The sequence below is a fragment of the Siphateles boraxobius genome, unplaced genomic scaffold, assembly GCF_051911475.1.
Source record: "Siphateles boraxobius isolate OS27281-9 unplaced genomic scaffold, OSU_SipBor_1 70, whole genome shotgun sequence".
Classification (NCBI taxonomy): Eukaryota; Metazoa; Chordata; class Actinopteri; order Cypriniformes; family Leuciscidae; genus Siphateles; species Siphateles boraxobius.
The window spans coordinates 768,019-788,409 of NW_027509198.1; the positions used below are offsets into that span (position 1 = coordinate 768,019).

Sequence of the window (20,391 nt, forward strand, 5' to 3'; positions counted from 1 at the left end):
TTTTATGTTTTGGATTGCCTTATTGGACTTTTGACCCCTGCCTGGATGACTAAGAGTTTGGATTGCCCTTTTATATTAAACTACTGCTTTTGGATTTTCTGCCTCCAGTGTGTGTTCCGTGACAAAAAATCGTTTAATATTAACAAAAATATTATATTAAAATCCCCAATAGGTGGCGGTAACTCATTATGTGTGTCATCGAGTCATTCATTGAATCTCACGATTCGTTCAAAGCCACAGATTTCGTTGCAAAATAGAGCAATAACAATAAGCCTGACTATACTATTTTAAACGTAGTAAATCACTTAATGTTACCCTTTTGTTTTGTCTTTTAACTGTTGTATAAAATCAATGTCACATTTGAAATCGTGTGGATATTCGGGAAACATTGCATCAACATTAAAAACACTGGATATCAGCCTGCATTTTGTTCGCACAAACAGCGCAAGCGGCTCGTGACAGAACATAGACCGACTGAAAGACACTTCAATTTAAAAATCTCAAATGAAGATTGCTGAACTCCAGCTTGTCTGTGTTTTCAGATCATCCGCGCTTATTGAGCAGTGTAGAGAGCGCGCGCGCATGGTTGCCAGCTACTATTGAAAAGACCGGGTAGAAAACAAGTTCTTTTAACAGAAAAGCTCTGATTTGGGGGTTAAATTATTGAATTCTGGCATTTGTGGCCACAGCGGATTAAACTGAAACTTTCCTATTTCAGACGACAAACTACGCTTGGCTAACGTTACTATCTTGTTCTGTAACTCACTTGCCTAGTAACCATGTAACAGTTCTAGTAAACTGTCACCTGTCTCCTATGGTGAATGAGAGTTGCAATTTTACTCCAGGCCATTAGAGGGCACTAGGGAGCCCTTATCTCTACACAAGAGTGTAAAAGGAAGAGGGAAGTGTGAGTTAGGGATACCTGTTAGCTGAGAGCACATGCTCTTTCCATGCTTGGAAAACCCTGTTGAGGAACATTTGTGTTCAACTTCTCAATGTGAGTTGATTTTATTTGTTTCCTTATTATTAACAAAGGTATATTGTGCAAAAGTATTTTTCTTGCTGAACCTCATGTTATATTGTTTGTTTTATTTTGACCAGAGGGTTTTGGTATCTGCTTGATATTGAGGGTTCTCAACTTGTTCAAGCTCTTGTTGTTATCTTCAACGTGGAAGTGTATCTGGACTTCTGAACAAAAGACACTTTTTCCATGGAATTAACCCTTGGCGAACAAACATGGACGATGTACTTATAACATCTTAAACACCTACAATGGTGATGGACCATGGACAATTGGGATAACTCTGGACTTTGAGTTGGTGCACATTTATGAGGTTTTGCTTGTTGTATGGTGATAAAATGTATACTTGACCTAAGGGGAATATAATTGTTGGCAAATGGTGATTGATCCCGCCTCATTTATTTGTGTGACCTTTGACCTTAGCGTTACATAATTGGCACCCGAACAGGGACCTGAATCACCATCCTAACAATTTTCCTCAAGAGTGAAATGAGAGTGTGCTTTTTTGAAACGTATGTTTTCTTTGAATAAGCTTATTTTTCCCCCATGTGTGTTTATTCAAGGGCTTGGTTGCAATTTAAGAATATATGGGTTGTGACTGATAACTGCCTCATATTTTACTTTAAGACTTGGTTGATGCCTTTGCATGAGACAACGTTGAGTCTAATCTCAAAATGGAACCAGACTATACTTCTGAACCTTTTGTAACCCGACGTGAGCCAGTTCGAGAGCTGATTTGTTCATTCAACAGCCTGTATTTAGAGTCAGAAGGAGGAGTGGCTGTTCCAGAAGAAGACAATGACTCAAGTTGTCTTCCGCCACCACCACCAGAAGAGGAGGATGAAAGTCTGATCAGTCTTACTATTGCAACAAAGGTGAGACAACTGGAGGTCAGAATTGGTCATATGGAGAAAGAGAGTATAGAACGTGTTCATGAAGTGGACTCCTCTGTTCAGAATTATCTTCAGCAATATGACCGGCGTTTAATTGCTATTGAGGGGATGAAGCCAGACTTGATACAGCTAATGACCACTCAATCATCACTCAACCAAAGTGTGAAGAAGTTGGAAGAAGATCTTGTTGATTTTGTAGAAGAAAAGACTAACCGCCTGAAGAGAACCATAGAAGACCAGCTACAAGAGATGGGTAAAACAATAATGGATTGCATGAAAAGAAGAGACAACCATCTTAAATCTTCGCTTTGTCTTACACCTGAATCTACCTCCACACCAACTACCACATCAACACCAGATGTACATCTAACTACAATGCTACACCAGCTGCCTTATAGAATGGCTGTTAAAATTGAATTCCCTAAATTTGGGAGCACCGGAGATGAAGACCCGATAGCCTATCTGGAAAAATGTGCAGAGTATCTGGCTGTCCGACCCATGAGTGATGCTGAAATATTAGCAACTCTGCCATCAGTACTGACACATACCGCCAAGGATTGGTGGGTGGCTGAGAAAGCACAAGTTAAAACATGGAGTCAGTTCAAAACTGCCTTTTTGCGGTCCTTTTTACCTGATGATCATGAGGTTGAAGCGGAAAGGAGGATAAGAGAGAGAAAACAAGGGATTGATGAGGATCTTCGAACATTTGCTTTCCAGTATCGAGCCTTATGCCTTAGACTGAAACCAACGATGTCTGAGAGAGAGATTCTGCAGGCTGCCTTAAGAAACTGTAATCCCCGTATTGCTAGTATTTTGAGAGGAACAGTGAATACCTTTGATGACCTGGTGCGTACAGGAGCTTTGGTAGAGCGAGACCTTGCTGAGGAAAGGGCCTTCTGGAAGCAACGTCAGGCTGAACAGTCTTCCAGAAGAGGAGGCCAAGATAGGTATAGCAGAGGAAAACCCGGAAGTCACAGCATGGCATTAGTGACCAGAGGTAATGTCAAACTTCTAACCTTGACTATAATTTTGCGTAGCCAATCTTGTGAAGCCGTCCTGGATACAGGCAGCTCCTATTCATTAATCCAGGAGTCATTGTGGAGGAGATGGAAGGATGAGACGGAGTCTTGGCGGTCTAGTCGGGGACAGACATTTACCCTTGCCAATGGACATGTCCAGAGGGCATTGGGTGAAGTTACTTGGGAGTGTGCCTTGCAAGGATGCACAAACCCAGTGCGACTATTCATCATGAGAGATGAGGACTTAGCTTTTCAGCTCATATTAGGCCTTGAGTTCCTGGTAACATGCAGAGTCAAGTTGGATTTTGACTCCTCCACATATTCATTGCCTGGAGAGAAAGAAACAGTACATCCTTTTTCATGTTATGACCAACCATCATCAGTTAACCTACACTGTGCACTGCCGATAGTACAAGTATCTAGCGATACCACAGCTGCCATCAAGGAGTTGGTGGGTCTTGCGGATGCATCCCGTACAGAGAAGAGGCGTTTAGAGGGGTTGTTGTTTAATTGGCCGACTGTCTGTACAGATACATTAGGTAAAACCTCTATCATTAAGCACCAGATTATAACTAATGACCCTGTTCCAGTACGGAAAAGAGCATATCCCGTTTCAATCAATAAGCAAAACTTTATTGATGAGGAAGTCAAAGCCATGCTGAATAAAGGGGTAATACGACCATCTGTCTCCCCATGGTCAGCTCCAGTAGTGCTTGTGCCCAAGAAGGATGGTGGAATGCGTTTCTGTGTGGATTTTCGAGCACTGAATGCCAAAACCCCACTAGATGGTTTTCCCATGCCTCAGATACAAGAGATCTTGGAGTCTGTTTACGGAGCAACAATATTTAGTACCCTAGATCTCAAGACTGGGTACTGGCAAGTGGTGATGGATGAGAGTAGCATCCAAAAAACTGCTTTTGTTACAAAGTACAACCAGTATGAGTTTGTCCGTCTACCATTTGGGTTGAAAAATGCTGGAGCAACATTCCAAAGACTCATGAACAAAGTTCTACAAGATCTTATTGGCAAATGTTGTTTCGTGTATATAGATGACATTGTTGTGTACTCCAGAGACATTCAGCAACACATCCAGGATCTGACGAAGGTGTTTGTCGTGCTGGAATTGGCTGGCCTAACCCTTAATCTTAAGAAATGTAAATTGGTAAGGAAGTCACTGACTTTCTTAGGACATGTCATTTCAGCGGAAGGCATCAAGACAGAGGATTCCAAAGTGGATGCTGTCAAGAATTTTCCTGTGCCTAAAAACATTAAGGGAGTTGAGCAATTCCTAGGTCTTGCTGGGTGGTATCACCGATTTATTCCATATTTTTCAGAACGTGCTGCTCCGCTTCATGCACTTAAAAGGAAAGGTGTACCATGGAACTGGACTAAAGAGTGCCAACATTCTTTTGAAGATTTGAAAGATGCCCTGCAAAAGGCCCCGGTTCTGGTGCCCCCAGACTCAAGTAGATCCTTTAAAGTGCAGACCGATGCTAGCGATTTAGGACTTGGGGCTGTACTGACTCAGGATTCGGAAAAGGGAGAACATGTCATCGCTTATGCATCCCGTCTGCTTCAAGGAGCTGAAAAGACATATGCTGTTTCAGAGAAGGAGTGCCTCGCTGTCGTCTGGGCAGTTGAGAAATGGCGACAGTATCTAGAAGGGCAACCCTTTGAAGTTCTTACTGATCATGCCGCACTCACTTGGGTATTCAACCATCCTCGTCCAACCTCGAGACTTACTAGGTGGGCTATTCGACTCCAGGGATTCGACTTTACTGTCAGATACCGGAAAGGGAGATGTAATGTTGTGCCTGATTCGTTGTCCCGTGCAATGCCTGAGGGAGAGCCACTGGGAAGTGTTGCGGTATGCCAGGCAAAGGATGTTAATGGAGACTTATCGATCAACTGGGAAGAACTCGGTCGAAGTCAAAAAAGTGATCAATCATTGCAGCCTCTGTGGGATGAAGCAAAGCTTAACCCTATCGATCCCCAACGTATCCATTACGTTGTACAGAACAGTTTTCTGTTCAGATGTGTCCCTGAAAGTCAAGAGGGTCATACTTTGCAAGTAGTCATCCCAAAGGATCTCCGGCAGCAGTTTCTCCAGTTTGCACATGACAATCCTTTAAGTGGGCATCTGGGTCGCATGAAAACATTGCGTAGACTACTCAACGTGGGGTACTGGCCAGAAATCCAGCGAGATGTGTGGGATCACTGCAAACAATGCCAAACCTGTCAACAATACAAGCCACGTATATCCAAACTTTCTGGAACCCTTCAATCTACTCCGGTAAAAGAACCTGGATATATGATTGGCATTGATCTTATGGGACCATTTCCAAGGAGCAAGAAGTTGAATGAGTATTTACTGGTTTCTGTGGATTACTGTAGCAAATGGGTCGAGGTGTTCCCTTTGCGGTCGGCTAAGACACCTTTGATAACTAACATCCTTATCAAAGATATCTTTACCCGTTGGGGGGTACCTACGTATTTGGTATCAGACCGAGGACCACAATTTACCTCACAACTTCTGAACGCTACCTGTAGACAATGGGGGGCCATTCAAAAACTTACCACTGCATACCATCCGCAGACTAACCTGACAGAAAGGGTAAACAAAACTCTTAAGACCATGATTGCCTCATATGTCAAGGACAATCATCGGAATTGGGACCATTGGATACATGAGTTCAGGTTTGCAATCAATTCAGCTTGGCAGGAGAGTACGAAGTATACCCCAGCGGAAATCGCTCTAGGACGCAAGTTGAAAGGACCCCTTGAACTGTTCCAATATCGTTCGCCTGATCCCGACCAATCTGCGTATGAAGTTGTTGAACGTCAGCAGTCACTTCTGGAGAGAGTAAAGGAGAATGTTGCGAAAGCCCAGAGCAGACAACAGAGGTACTACAACCTGAAGAGGAGGCAGGAGACCTTCCAGGAAGGGGAACTCGTCTGGGTTCGTACTCACCCGTTGTCTCATGCAAGGGATGCCTTTATGGCCAAACTAGCACCTAAGTGGCATGGGCCTGCCAGAGTTTTGAAACAGTTGAATAAGGTAAACTACAGAGTTGAGCTGTTAACCGAACCTAAACAAGTTGAGACATACCATGTAGAAAATCTGAAAAAGTTTTACGGCCAGGTCAGGCCTTCTTTTGAGAGGGGGTGTGTGTAACAGTTCTAGTAAACTGTCACCTGTCTCCTATGGTGAATGAGAGTTGCAATTTTACTCCAGGCCATTAGAGGGCACTAGGGAGCCCTTATCTCTACACAAGAGTGTAAAAGGAAGAGGGAAGTGTGAGTTAGGGATACCTGTTAGCTGAGAGCACATGCTCTTTCCATGCTTGGAAAACCCTGTTGAGGAACATTTGTGTTCAACTTCTCAATGTGAGTTGATTTTATTTGTTTCCTTATTATTAACAAAGGTATATTGTGCAAAAGTATTTTTCTTGCTGAACCTCATGTTATATTGTTTGTTTTATTTTGACCAGAGGGTTTTGGTATCTGCTTGATATTGAGGGTTCTCAACTTGTTCAAGCTCTTGTTGTTATCTTCAACGTGGAAGTGTATCTGGACTTCTGAACAAAAGACACTTTTTCCATGGAATTAACCCTTGGCGAACAAACATGGACGATGTACTTATAACATCTTAAACACCTACAATGGTGATGGACCATGGACAATTGGGATAACTCTGGACTTTGAGTTGGTGCACATTTATGAGGTTTTGCTTGTTGTATGGTGATAAAATGTATACTTGACCTAAGGGGAATATAATTGTTGGCAAATGGTGATTGATCCCGCCTCATTTATTTGTGTGACCTTTGACCTTAGCGTTACAACCATAGTAACGGTGCGCACGCTTTCGCGCTTTCTGCTATGACGTGGAGTGCGAGGTGCACTCAACGTTGCATGAATCTTTAGTAACAGTTAATTTTGTTATGGTGAACTTAATCCTAGTAAATCCTAGTAAAGGCAAAACATATATAATACTTTTGTAACGAAATCCAAGACTTTGTATACCAAATTCAAGGCTTTTAAAGCCTTAATTTGAGATTATTTTTCAATGCTTTTAAGATCCCGCGGGTACCCTGGTTAATGTGTCTTGTCCCCTCACAATGACAGTAAACTAATTATTAGGCTAACGTTACATTACATGAGTCACGTCACATAGTGGTCTATTTTCAGTTCAAAATGGCGAAAACAGACAAAAGTTGATTAGTTTGCCTGATTATGTTTGTGATTCGTTTAACATTTATAACCTAAAAAAAACAGTCACACAGGAAATGTTTAGTTTAGCAACTTACATCTTATCTCGCACTTGACCGACCGTAAACTGAAGTGCGTCGAGTCGCTCCTGTCTATGAGTCGCTCTCTACTAAAATTTGCGCTGTGAACATAAAGCCCGCCTACTTTGATTTGATTGGTCATCTCAAATATTCTGACATTGACGAGCAGTGACAGACCAATGAGGCTCAGATGAACACACACACACCCTGTCTTCTGTTTGTTCTGACGTGCTTGGCGCCGCTGCGGAAGAACGTGCTGATATCAAGACTGAAGCGAACACGAAGGCTTATCACATATTTAAAGATTGAAATGGAGAAAACAGGACAGAGTAACTCGGCGGATATCGCTCATATAATTTTTTTTGACGACGTAGTTAAGGCGGCAGGCGTGTGTTGCTTAGGCGGCCTAACCCTGCCTGACCTAACAAGAAATTCAACATTTGACACCTATGACGAAATTTTTTCACATATTTAAATCCACAAATAAACACTTTCATTGAAAAAACCTCATCAAAAGAATCAAAGAGTTCTCTCAAAATATCAAATAAAGGTTTTAACCTCCCACAATGCATAAAAGCATGAAAAATAGTCTCTTTCTCCAAACAAAAAGGGCAGCCTTCAGTCACTTCAGAATTGATCAAGGAGACAAATGCATTTACTGCAATAGCACCATGTAACACTCTCCACTGTAAATCCCCAGTTTTTTTGACTAATGGTGACTTATACAAGGCTCTCCATTCTGGCTTTTCATCGACAGCAAGATTAAGTATATTTCGCCATGGTGTATCACACTTGTTATCTAAAGATTTCTTATTAAAAGCTTTTACACAAACCTTGTACAATTCTTTTCCAAGTACAACATTTGAACCCACAATCATTATTTCTTTACAATATAAAACATGCTGTTGTGTTCTCCCAAAATGGGAGAAATACCCAACTTCGGAAAAGGGTCTTTACAGTCAGGCATTATTAACCCCTGTGAGTAATGATCCAGCAGTTCTGTCTCTTCCTCAGTGAGGGCCGATCTCCACTTTTCCAGTGCTTTTTCTACTATACGGCATGATTTGAGTCCTAAATGCTCAGCAATCGCGGTCGCATTCCTAAAAGCAGGTCCCGCTACTTGATGTAGATGATCAATTTCTGTCAACTTGGCGTTACACAAAGTCCTTTCTGGTATGGCAAAAGAAAACTCACGTGATAAGTCCAAACGTGAGCCACCGACCAATGGTTCTCGAAGTAACCAAAACAGAGAAGCAACATTGCTTTCCCTACTTTTCTTAAACAGAGACCAGACTTTAAATAAATTACGATAAAAAACTGGAGAATTAGATAGTTTCAATCTTTGAGAGTCCAACCAGAATAAAGTTTTGTCCAGTCCTAGCCCTTCAATATTCCGGAGGATCGCACATGCAGCCGCCATCCAACTGGACTCTGAAGAGCACTTTAAAAGTCTCTGTACGTATTGCAGACGAAATGCAGCCGTTCTGCTCTGCAAGTGTATCAAACCAAGTCCCTCTTCGTCTTTTGATAGATACAACACACTTTTTGATACCCAGTGCATTCTGTCCCAGAAGACATCGATTAACATTGACTGGATTTTCATCAGTACATCTACTGGGGGATCTATACAGGCTAGGCGGTGCAAAAGTGCAGAGGCAACCAGATTGTTTATGATCAAAATTCTACCTTTATAGGAAATTTTAGGGAGTAAAAACCTCCACTTATCCAGTCGCCCTTTGACCTTTTCAACAGTGCCTTCAAAATTCTTTTTTACAACACTTTCATTTCCTAAAAAAACTCCTAGATATTTAAAACCATCTCTTGTCCAGTTTAGTCCATCAGGAACTCTTGGTTCACCTTTTGGCCATTTTCCAAATAATATGGCTTCACTTTTTTTCCAGTTAACCTTTGCTGAAGAAAGAGTTTTAAAATCATCTAAAATCTTCAACATCACATTGACATCATTTGGTTCACTGATTATGACAATGACATCATCGGCGTATGCTGATAACTTAAAAACATTAGCACATTTTGGCATACACAGTCCACACACATCAGATCTTAGTTTATTTAACAGGGGTTCTATGGCTAAAGTGTATAACATGCCTGACAGCGCACAGCCTTGTCTGACACCCCTGTACACACTGAACGGAGAGAATAAGTCACCATTAATCTTTAATATACTCTCAACGCACATCATTTTAATCATTTCAATAAACTCTGAACTAAAACCAAAAGCTTTTAAAACACTCCATAAATAAATATGCTCGACTCTGTTGAAAGCCTTCTCTTGATCGATTGATATCATACCAAAATCTACGTCAACGATTTTTCCACAGTCAAAAATATCTCTGATGAAAGAAACATTATCAAAGATTCTCCTTCCTGGTACGCAGTACGACTGATCTGGATGAACAATCGATCCAATGACTTCCCCCAATCTGATTGCCAAAGCTTTAGACAATATTTTGTAGTCGTTACATAATAAACTTACTGGTCTCCAATTTTTGATGTCATTTAAATCTCCTTTTTTAGGCAATAAAGTAATTATTTCTCCCTGGAGCTTCTAGGCAGTTGTCCATTTGCCAGACTCTCATTAAAAACTGTTACTAATTCTGGACCCATTTCTACCCAAAAAGATTTATAAAATTCAATTGTAATGCCATCAATGCCTGGTGCTTTTCCATTTCCCATTTTTTTAAGGGCATTTTCGAGCTCAACTAAACTCAAAATTTTACTAATTTCCTCATTTGCATTTTTAGTTATTTGAGGTAAATTTTCAAAAAAATTCAAATTACTATCTTGCTCTTCGGAAATTTCACTTTTGTACAACTCTTTATAAAAATGTACAGCTCTCTTCCTAATATCCGAGGGATTTGTCAACAAACTCCCTTCTTCAGACTGCAAGGCATGAATGAACTTTTTCTGACCATTCTTTTTTTCTAGACTGAAAAAGAATTTAAGGAGCATCCATTAATTCTGCACTTTGAAAACGGGATCTATTGATAGCACCTTGTGTTGAACAACCTAGCATATCGGATAACAAATTCTTTTTCTTTTTTATATGCTCTATAGAGGTGGCATCTTTTGTGGACTCTGCAAGCTCTTGTAGCTTCATCAACTCTTCTTCTAACATACTCATTGAGCTATTTTTGTCTCTTGTGGCATTGTGAGTATATTGTTGACACAATTGTTTGATTTGTATCTTTACAAAGTCCCACCACTGCTGCAAGGTTAAGAAAGACGATTTCATAGCTTTAGCATTTGTCCAGAACTCTTTAAAAACTTCTCTAAAAAATGTGTCAGATAATAAATTATTGTTAAAATGCCAATAAGCACTTTTTGATTTGACAAAACTTTTTGCTACAACACATTTTATCAAGCTGTGATCAGAAAAACAAACCGGACTTATTGAACATTCTCTAAACATGCATAATTGATGCTTAAAACCATAGAACCTATCAAGCATTGCCAGCGATAACTGATTATCATGAGCGTGAGCCCAAGTGTACTGTCTCTGTATACCATGGAAATTCCTCCATATATCAATTATGCTATGAGACTTTTTCATTTGAATTAGCCTCTTTCTGGATTGCATGTGTGGTTCAACATGATTTCGATCTATGACATTTTCAGTACAATTAAAATCCCCTCCTAACATTAAAAAATCATCATTGTTACAGTCATTGAAAACATCATCCAAAGTGTTCAAAAATATTCTTTCCAATGCCATAGTTGGAGTGTATACACAGACAAATACAAAAGAACTATTTTCGAATACAGCTTAATCTTCAGCAACCTTCCTTTAATTTTTTTCTCTACACTATAAGAGTATGGAGTAAAATCTTTAGAAAACAACACTGCAACTCCACCACTCAATGAGGTATGATGGCTTAAAATCACTAATCCATCAAATTCTTTTACCCATTCTACAGCATTTGATAGATCAGTATGTGTCTCTTGTACAAACAACACATCAATTTTCTTATATTTCATTAATTCAAATACTTGAGCTCTCTTCTTAAAATCTCTTGCTCCGTTAACATTTAAGGAAGCAAAATGTATTTCCCCCATAAAGGATAAAGAAAGAGAGCAAAAGAAATAAAGCCATAAAAGATGCATAAATTTACCCATTCTGGCTGTTTTCACTGGGTCCGCCTGACTGACTACTTTCGTGACTAATTCGTAATAATTATTATTAACTGACTAATTTCGTAATAATTTTCTTAAGACGGTAAACCTCTTGATTAGTGAAACAACTTTCACTTCTAAAAATCTTTACCTTCTCAATGAACTGTATTATGTCTGGAAAATACTCCTCTAGTTTGACTTTTTTCACATTTTTCGTCATTTTCAAAAATGACTTAATATCCACAACAGTGTACGTTCGGCTAGAGAAACCACTTTGTGGCAGACTAGCAGTGACACTACATTCTGAAATGTCACTTTCGCTCTCAGTGTCAGTCTGGCTCATGTGAATACATCTATTCTTTTTACTTTTTTATCAGCAGGGCCTTCCAACAACTTCCTTTTTTGGGGGATTTTAAAAAAACATCCTTCATCTCCCAACACAGAATCGCCACCTTCTGGATTTACCATAGCCTCATCTTCACTGTTATTGCCATCATCCGAATCACAAACTGCTTGTTCTATCCTCTGGGAACGTGTAACCTCTTCCTCCCCAGCTGCAGCTACACTGACTTTTTCAACAATTTCTGAATTTTCCACAATCTCAGACACCTTCTCTACCATTTTTGGAGCAACCGACGCCCTACTTGGACCCGGCATTTCCTCAACAACTGTAGTGATTTCCTCCTGCACTTCAATTACACTTTCTGAAGCAACAGTTGATGCAGTTTTATTTACGTTTTCCTCTCTTTTTGGACAACCACGAATAAGGTGTCCATTTTCACTGCAACCAAAGCACCTCATTGTATTAGTTGTAGCATATATCACGTAATTAAATTCTTCATGTCAAAAATTTAGAGTCAGATCAAGTTCCTCAACGTTATATTTCAGTACCATATAAACATAACGCCTGAAAGACACCACATGTTTCAACAACGATGACTTACTTCCAATTAAAATCATCTTAATGAGAGAGACCAGTTTCCCATACCTCGAGAGCATTCCAGCTAGAACTTCGTTCTTGATGAACGGCGGCAGATTAGATAATGTTACTCTCTTAGACGGCGTAGAAAGAGGTAGCACTGAGGTAAAAATACCACCAATCTCTACACCACTCTCCACCAACAAGTTAGCCAATTCGATCGTCTTAACGAACAAAACAATCGCGTTGTTCATTCGCGACGCCGACAAAACATTATCATGCCCAACTACTGCACTCACCTCTAAACTACACTCCTCTATACTTGCAGTAACATCGATTTTCACACCGTGACGCCTCGTTAGAAACTCCAAACTTTCAGCACCGGGAGCTGCCATTCTCCCAGTACATCGACTGGGAGTCAAACTCACCCAAACTAAACCACCTTCCTCACCAATATTCCCTAAAACCCCAATATAAATACTAAGAACAAATACCAAAGATAGAAAAGGGTACAAAACGTTTTTTCAAACACTCGTACCTTACACCGCCGTCACACACTCCCCATCCACGCACCTCACTCACTCAACGCATGCGCACACACAGAGAGAGAGAGTTCTTTTTTTAGGGGTTCATAGAAACACATCCACTGCCGCCTGCAGGGCTGAGCTAGGCTTGTACCCGCTGAACATGGAGATCCAGAAGAGATGTGTTCAGTTCTGGCATCACCTCCATCAGTCTGATCCAGAGTCAGTCCAATATAAAGCCCTCCTCGCCAATGAAAGCTCATCAGAACCTCATCCTCTACACACACTCGCTCTTCACCTCCTCCATCAGACTACACCCCCCGCTGACCACAGCTACAGCCCCAAAACTATTGTTAAAGAAATACACACACATCTAAAAGACACTCATGATCAATCACTAAAAGCACATTTTGACCTCCAAAATAAACTCCAATGTTACTCGACCCTCAATAGAACCACTAAATTGGCCAGTTATCTATTTATTAAACATTTTAAAGAAAGACAAATCCTCTCTAAATACAGATTAAGTGACCATGATCTAGAGATAGAGAGAGGAAGACATAGACAAACATGGAGAGAGAGAGAGCAGAGGAGTGTGTGTGTGTGTGTATGTGTGTGTGTGTGTGTGTGTGTGTGTGTGTGTGTGTGGACAGAGAGAGAGAGAGAGAGGATCTGTAGACACTGTGATCTACAGCACATAGAGGATGAGGAACACTTTCTGCTCATATGTACTAAATACACCGATATAAGAGAAACTTTTCTGCCCAAATTTGAAGCCTTGATCCCATCATTATATGAACTGAGTGACACTGAAAAAATGTCCTTCTTACTGGGAGAAGATGTTAATACAGCTGCACTAGCGGCTAAATATGTGCTAGCTATTCATAACGCCAGAGACAGCTAATTCTATAGAGTGATCAAATGTATTTATTTATCTATTTATTGAGATAGATTGTGTTTATCTATCTATCTATTTACAATGCTACATATGACATGATTTATACATATGTTTACTGTTTGTTTTATTATTTATATATAATATGTTGATGCTTTGGCAACATTGTGTTACACAGTCATTCTAATAAAGCTAATTTGAATTTTGAAATTTGAGAGAGAGATGGAGAGAGAGAGAGTGATGGAGAGAGAGACAGAGAGAGAGAGAGAGAGAGGGGGGAGAGAGAGAGAGGGGGGGGAGAGAGAGAGAGTGATGGAGAGAGATGGAGAGAGAGAGAGAGAGAGAGATGGAGAGAGAGAGAGACAGAGAGAGAGAGGGAGAGAGATAGAGACAGAGAGGGAGAGAAAGAGATGGAGAGAGAGAGCGAGACAGAGAGAGAGATGGAGAGAGACAGAGAGGGAGAGAGATGGAGAGAGAGAGAGGGAGAGAGAGAGCGAGACAGAGAGAGAGATGGAGAGAGACAGAGAGGGAGAGGGATGGAGAGAGAGAGAGAGAGCGAGACAGAGAGAGAGATGGAGAGAGACAGAGAGAGAGATGGAGAGGGAGAGAGAGAGAGAGAGATGGAGAGGGAGAGAGAGATGGAGAGAGATGGAGAGGGAGAGAGAGATGGAGAGAGAGATGGAGAGAGAGAGAGATGGAGAGGGAGAGAGAGATGGAGAGGGAGAGAGAGATGGAGAGAGAGAGAGAGATGGAGAGAGATGGAGAGGGAGAGAGAGATGAGAGAGAGAGATGGAGAGAGAGAGAGAGAGATGGAGAGAGAGAGAGATGGAGAGAGTGAGAGAGAGAGAGAGAGAGAGAGAGAGAGAGAGAGATGGAGAGAGAGAGAGATGGAGAGAGATGGAGAGGGAGAGAGAGATGAGAGAGAGAGATGGAGAGAGAGAGAGAGAGATGGAGAGAGAGAGAGATGGAGAGAGTGAGAGAGAGAGAGAGGGAGAGAGAGATGGAGAGAGATGGAGAGGGAGAGAGAGATGGAAAGAGAGAGAGATGGAGAGGGAGAGAGAGATGGAGAGAGATGGAGAGGGAGAGAGAGATGGAGAGGGAGAGAGAGATGGAGAGAGAGAGAGATGGAGAGAGAGAGAGATGGAGAGGGAGAGAGAGAGAGAGAGAGAGAGAGATGGAGAGAGAGAGAGATGGAGAGAGTGAGAGAGAGAGAGAGAGAGAGAGAGAGAGATGGAGAGAGGGAGAGAGAGAGAGAGACCTTTAACGCTCCTTAATTTATAATTACACTGTATAGACATACCTCAACCAATATTTAACCGTAACACATCCTTTACATTTACAAAAAAAGAAAAACCCAAACCTTTGTACAATTTCATTATTTAGATAAATATTTAATTAATTTGAAAAAATAATAATGAATAAATAAATAAAATCTCATACACATCTATTTTCTCATATGTACATACATACACATATACCCACACAAAAACATTCATAATTCAACATAAATGTAGCAAATTATTAAATAAAATGAATAATTAAAATAATTTAATAAATATTTTAAACTTTTTTTAACAGTCACAAAAACTGATCATAAACTCAATACCAGTTCATTTTCATAATCCACTGCGCACAAAACATCATTCAAAACCCAAATTTCAATAAATCTGTCCAGATTATTCACCAGTTTAAAATATACAAACTCTGCTTGATTGTAATGACTATAAGAGCCTTTAAAGTAACACCAGGTAACTTTTCAACCTTCATAATATATTTCCAAGTCTCTTGTGATGGTACATCGACTTACAACAGGTTGAATGACTCGTCTGCCATAGGCTGACGGGGTCTGTAGCGTTTTTAATCGTACTTTTAAACTTCGGGTTTTGGGTAGTAACCGGCGAACAAAGAGAACTACAAAACTCGACTGCTTTACGGTATATACGTCACTTCCACCACCACCCCCACTTCCTTAAAATCGCAGGGCTGTCAAGTGTCACGCATTGAGCGTGACAGTCACTCATTTCGGTCTTTTGTCACGCTCTCCCGCCACACATTGTATTTCTCACGCTGAAAAACTATTTGTAATATATGTAATATGCCACTGCGCCCAAAACTCTGCCCGCGCCGCTCTCACTGTGGAACAGGCATGAATTCAAGCGCGTCTCCTCTGGTGTTGTTCGTCTGGTGTTGTTAGCCAATCAGAAAATAGCACTATTGTATCTGGGTAACATTTAACGCAACAACCAATGACACCCCGTAGTCTGGGGTGTTTTTTTGTCTGCCTGACTGTGTTACGGAAGCTATCTTATCCTCCGTTTATCTTCATGAATCAGGCAATGATTATTTGTCTTGCCTCAAGCTATAATGCAAATCGATTTGTAAAATTTACAGATTTATTTATGGTAGCTTGATATTATAATATTGACGATATATGGTTATTATCTACCACTCAAACATTGCATTGAAGTATCATATAGATTCAGTAAAACGGTAACCAATAGACTAGGCTACTATAATGACACTGGCTTGTAAACGTGATCATCGCGATCATTTGTCGTTAGAAAAAAAATAAAACCCATGAAATTATATTCATATGACATGCTGAAATATATGCCACTGTACCTGGGATGAAGACATTTCACACGCGACGCAAGCAGAACAGCTGCATGTGACCTCCTCCTACAGTGTTCAGGGCTATCATGGTTGTCAACAAATGCACGATGACAGAGTTTACGACAGTAGTAGAGGACAATACTGTTTCCCAACTGTAGGGGGACCCCGAGAGCAAAAGTTACCTGGTGTTACTTTAAAACCCCCTCAGGACCTTCTTCCCCTTCTCCTTTCAGTTTCCTCTCCGTGTTAACCATATCACCATCTTTGCTCCTCCTAACACAAAATTAATTAACAAGATATTTTTCCTGTCTGATACAACATATTTAGGTCCATAAATGAAAAACGTCCTGGTTGCGTATGCAACCCACCGTTCCCTGAAGGAGGGAACGGAGGACGTAGTCGACGTCGACTGAATTGGGATCACGCTAGGGAGCCTATCATCTTCGATTACTATTGAACGAGCCAATGGAATTTGGCGTGCGTGATTTGCATCACACACTCCGCCCCCGCGGCGCGGGTATAAATACGGAAGTGGATGCACGCACTAGTTGCTTTTCGCTGAGGAGCCGAGAGTAACCCGGGGTCAGCGGTGGTCCAGCGGTAGTGGCAAGGGGACTACGTCCTCCGTTCCCTCCTTCAGGGAACGGTGGGTTGCATACGCAACCAGGACGTTCCCTTTCAGTCGATAACGTTGGACGTAGTCGACGTCGACTGAATTGGGATCACCCTTTGAACACGCCGCTAACGCTGCCACCTTCCAGTGCCTAAACCAAAGCCTCCTGATGCCCCCGCAAATTTAAGGCGGGGAAGGACAGGGGTTAGGCCAGGGAAGTCTAAGGTAGGCCTAACACCAGACGTTCCGCAAGTCCGACGTCGGAGGGGTGTGGAGGAACTCAACAGGGTTCAATTTTAAGGGAACTCAAATGGAGTAGAAAGGCGCACGTATCCAGGCCATAGGAGGGGAATGGCGCAGCAAGCCGACACTTGAACCGGGCTCACGGTGAAACTGGCTTCATGAGAAGGGAGCCCACGGGAAGCAGCGGTTCAACTAGGTGTCGTCCTGCCCCCAACTCTAGAATCTGTTTAGCAAAGCATATCGTCAACGCCCAGGCGGAGCACTTTACACTCATCATAGAGGAGCTCAACACCTAAGTGGACATGTTGCATCTCGGATTTTCACCGAAATGAAGGCAAGCACTAAGTGCAACTTTGCATGGAAACAGCCTTCCCTCTCTCCTGAATTCCAACAGATATTTGTAGAGCTGGTCTGAGGTCTATGACTTGCATTCTGTACACGTCCAAGCGAACGGACAGAGAAGCCAGGGCTGGATCTGCCTCCTCCAGGGCAGCGCTTGCAGGCTCACCACCTGCTCCTATTACGGGAGAGGTAGGAACCTTGGGCACAATCCGAGCCGGGGTCTCAGCTTGTGAGAGTTAGCCGGCCCAGACTCCAGGCACAATACGTTGACCGAAAGCGAGCAAGTCCCTACCCTCTAGTACAGACCACGCGAGCAGGAGAACTGATATAACAGATTTTTTAACTCACTGCCTGCAGTGGCTCAGGGGCGGTCTCTGCAGTGCAGTCGCACCATGGACAAGGCCCAAGAGGATAAAGAGGGACACAAGGATTTACAAGACCTTGCTCCTCAGGAACCTGACGATCAGAACGTGCTTCTGCATACTTCTGCAACACGATGAGCGTCGTTTAAACACCGAGGCAACATCATTTTGAGGGTGAAGGAAAACAGCCTACTGCAACCCATTTTGCAGGAAAGAGAGCACTGAAGTGATCGAAAGCTTTCAGGATCTCCTCTGGAGAGAAGACGCTCTCAACGACTAGGTTCCACTTCTAAAGGCGTAAGCACGCTACCCAATTCTAGGGGGTGCTCGCAGAAGTGATGGTAACTATCACATGTTCTTGTGATAGCCACCTGAACCTCCGCGTTCAGATGTAAGACCGCCCGGAATCTCCGGGGGAAGAACGCGTGTGCCATCGTGCCCCGTCCCCGAAAGAGTTTTCAGGGGAAGTCAGGAAGGCTGTTGATGGGAACCAGGTCTAGTTGGGCCAATAAGGGGCAACTATGAAGACCTGTTCCTCTCCTGACTTGGCACGTAGGTGCAAGCGACGGGCGCAAAAGACAGGAGCATTGCTCAACACAACATGTGAAGATCACTGGGCTTCAGGAGCATTTTCTGCTCAGCACTTGGGTGTGACAAGTTCACTGAGCTTCAGGAGCATTCCTGCTCAACACCTGAGTGTGATAAACTCACCGAGCTTCAGGAGCATTTCTGCTCAACACTTGAGTGCGAAGAACTTCACTGAGCGACAGGAGCATTTCTGCTCAGCACTTGAGTGTGACAAGTTCACTGAGCTTCAGGAGCATTCCTGCTCAACACCTGAGTGTGATAAACTCACCGAGCTTCAGGAGCATTTCTGCTCAACACTTGAGTGCGAAGAACTTCACTGAGCGACAGGAGCATTTCTGCTCAGCACTTGAGTGTGACAAGTTCACTGAGCTTCAGGAGCATTCCTGCTCAACACCTGAGTGTGATAAACTCACTGAGCTTCAGGAGCATTTCTGCTCAACACTTGAGTGCGAAGAACTTCACTGAGCACCAGGAGCATTCCTGCTCAGCACTGCGTGTGACGAATTCACTGAGCTACAGGAGCATTTCTGCTCAACACCTGAGTGTGATGAACTCACTGAGCTACAGGAGCATTGCTGCTCAACACCTGAGTGCGATGAACTTCACTGAGTTTCAGGAGCAATTCTGCTCAACATGAAGTGTGATGATTTCACTGACTTGAGCAGGCGCAAGGCGACCATGAGTCGCAGTCACTTTTAGAAGGCTCACTGGGGTTAAACGCATTTCTGCGGGCCCCTGGGGCAGCTGAGACCCAGTGTTTGTCCAAGGGTAGTCCGCTCGGTTTACACAAACACTGGCGGAAAGATGAAACCGGGGGGGCAACTGAGCGGCCCCGGAATGGTCATGACCCAGCTGGACCCAGGGGATGGAGTCTCCACTTGCCCTGGCTATAACTGTCGTGAGGCTCGATGGCGGCACGATTGAGTAAAGCGGGAAGAGTGGAACAAAGCGTCCTCAGAAGCTTCTGACTCCAAGGAGGAGGTGACGGGTGAGTTGTGACAGCAGCGGTCGCAATGTCTAACAACTCGAGGCACGAATGCCCGTGTAGTTGGGGGTCGCCCAGGCCCCTGTTAAAACACGCCCTTGTACATGGCCCCTCTGTTGAAGAGGGTTTGGCAGCAGACCGGGATGAACTATAGTCACACAGGGTGAGCTGCTCTGCCACGGTCACCTAGGGACTCGATCATGAAGCTAGCGCTGAAGCGGTCACATATGGAGGAAGCCAATGGCTGCAACTACCATATACCCCAGGAGCCTCTGAAAGTTCTTCCAGTGGGACCCTTTCTCACTTCAAACACCAGCTGAACACATTCTCATTGGAGAAACGTGTTAGACCGAGTCCATCTCCAAAACTGAAAAAGAGATACTAAGCCCGTGGGCGAGATTACTCTCTTCCAGTTGACCTGAAGACCCAACGGGCTCTGGAGCACTCGAAGGGAAGGACACTGTACTGATACTCCACCCTTACACGCAACCCACAGGATGGCCTGCGGTGCGGAAGGTAGAGATCTGTTCTTAAGCACATGTCTTTCAGGTCGGAGCTGCAGACCAATCTTGGGCCAAGATGGTCACGACCCACCACCTAGTAGCACGAAGAACGAGTTTACAACTGGCCTTCGTACCGGCTGGAGGAGCGGCTATATCAAATCCTTCGCCAGCAGGATAAGATAAGCACGCACAAGTCAGGAGCACTGCTCAACACTCGGTGTGATGAATATCACTGAATTTTCAGGAGCACGTCTGCTCAACACCTAATGTGATGACTATCACTGACTTGAGCGGGGTAGCCGAGCCTGAGGTGGGGCAGCAAAGTAGAGAGAGTGGTGTTAGTGTGCTGTGCAACACTTACCTGTCTCCACAAGCGGCAGGGGGCGCGTGAGAAGGCGGATGACCGGGTCCTCGAACGCACCAAGCTGCCTGCTGGCGACCAAGGGGGAGC

At 43.0% G+C, this 20,391-nt stretch overlaps 2 protein-coding genes across 2 annotated transcripts in view; one reads left to right on the forward strand and one right to left on the reverse strand.

The window, feature by feature from the left end:
• The window catches only part of LOC143724250 (NACHT, LRR and PYD domains-containing protein 3-like), a 391,005-nt gene that overhangs the window by 277,335 nt on the left and 93,279 nt on the right, over nucleotides 1-20,391 (reverse strand). The window lies entirely within an intron of this gene.
• Nucleotides 781-3,557, forward strand: LOC143724222 (uncharacterized). The gene is made up of 3 exons (XM_077217199.1): nucleotides 781-997; nucleotides 1,102-3,431; nucleotides 3,524-3,557. The coding sequence occupies exons 2-3, from the start codon at nucleotides 1,696-1,698 to the stop codon at nucleotides 3,555-3,557; spliced, it is 1,770 nt and encodes a 589-aa protein (XP_077073314.1). The 5' UTR covers nucleotides 781-997; nucleotides 1,102-1,695.

Excerpts from the sequence above, each read along its gene's own strand:
- LOC143724222 (XM_077217199.1), top strand. The coding sequence starts at position 1,696 with ATGGAACCAGACTATACTTCTGAACCTTTTGTAACCCGACGTGAGCCA. Across the intron at positions 3,432-3,523 it reads GAGAAGAGGCGTTTAGAGGG|TACGGAAAAGAGCATATCCC; the intron begins GTTGTTGTTTAA and ends ACCCTGTTCCAG.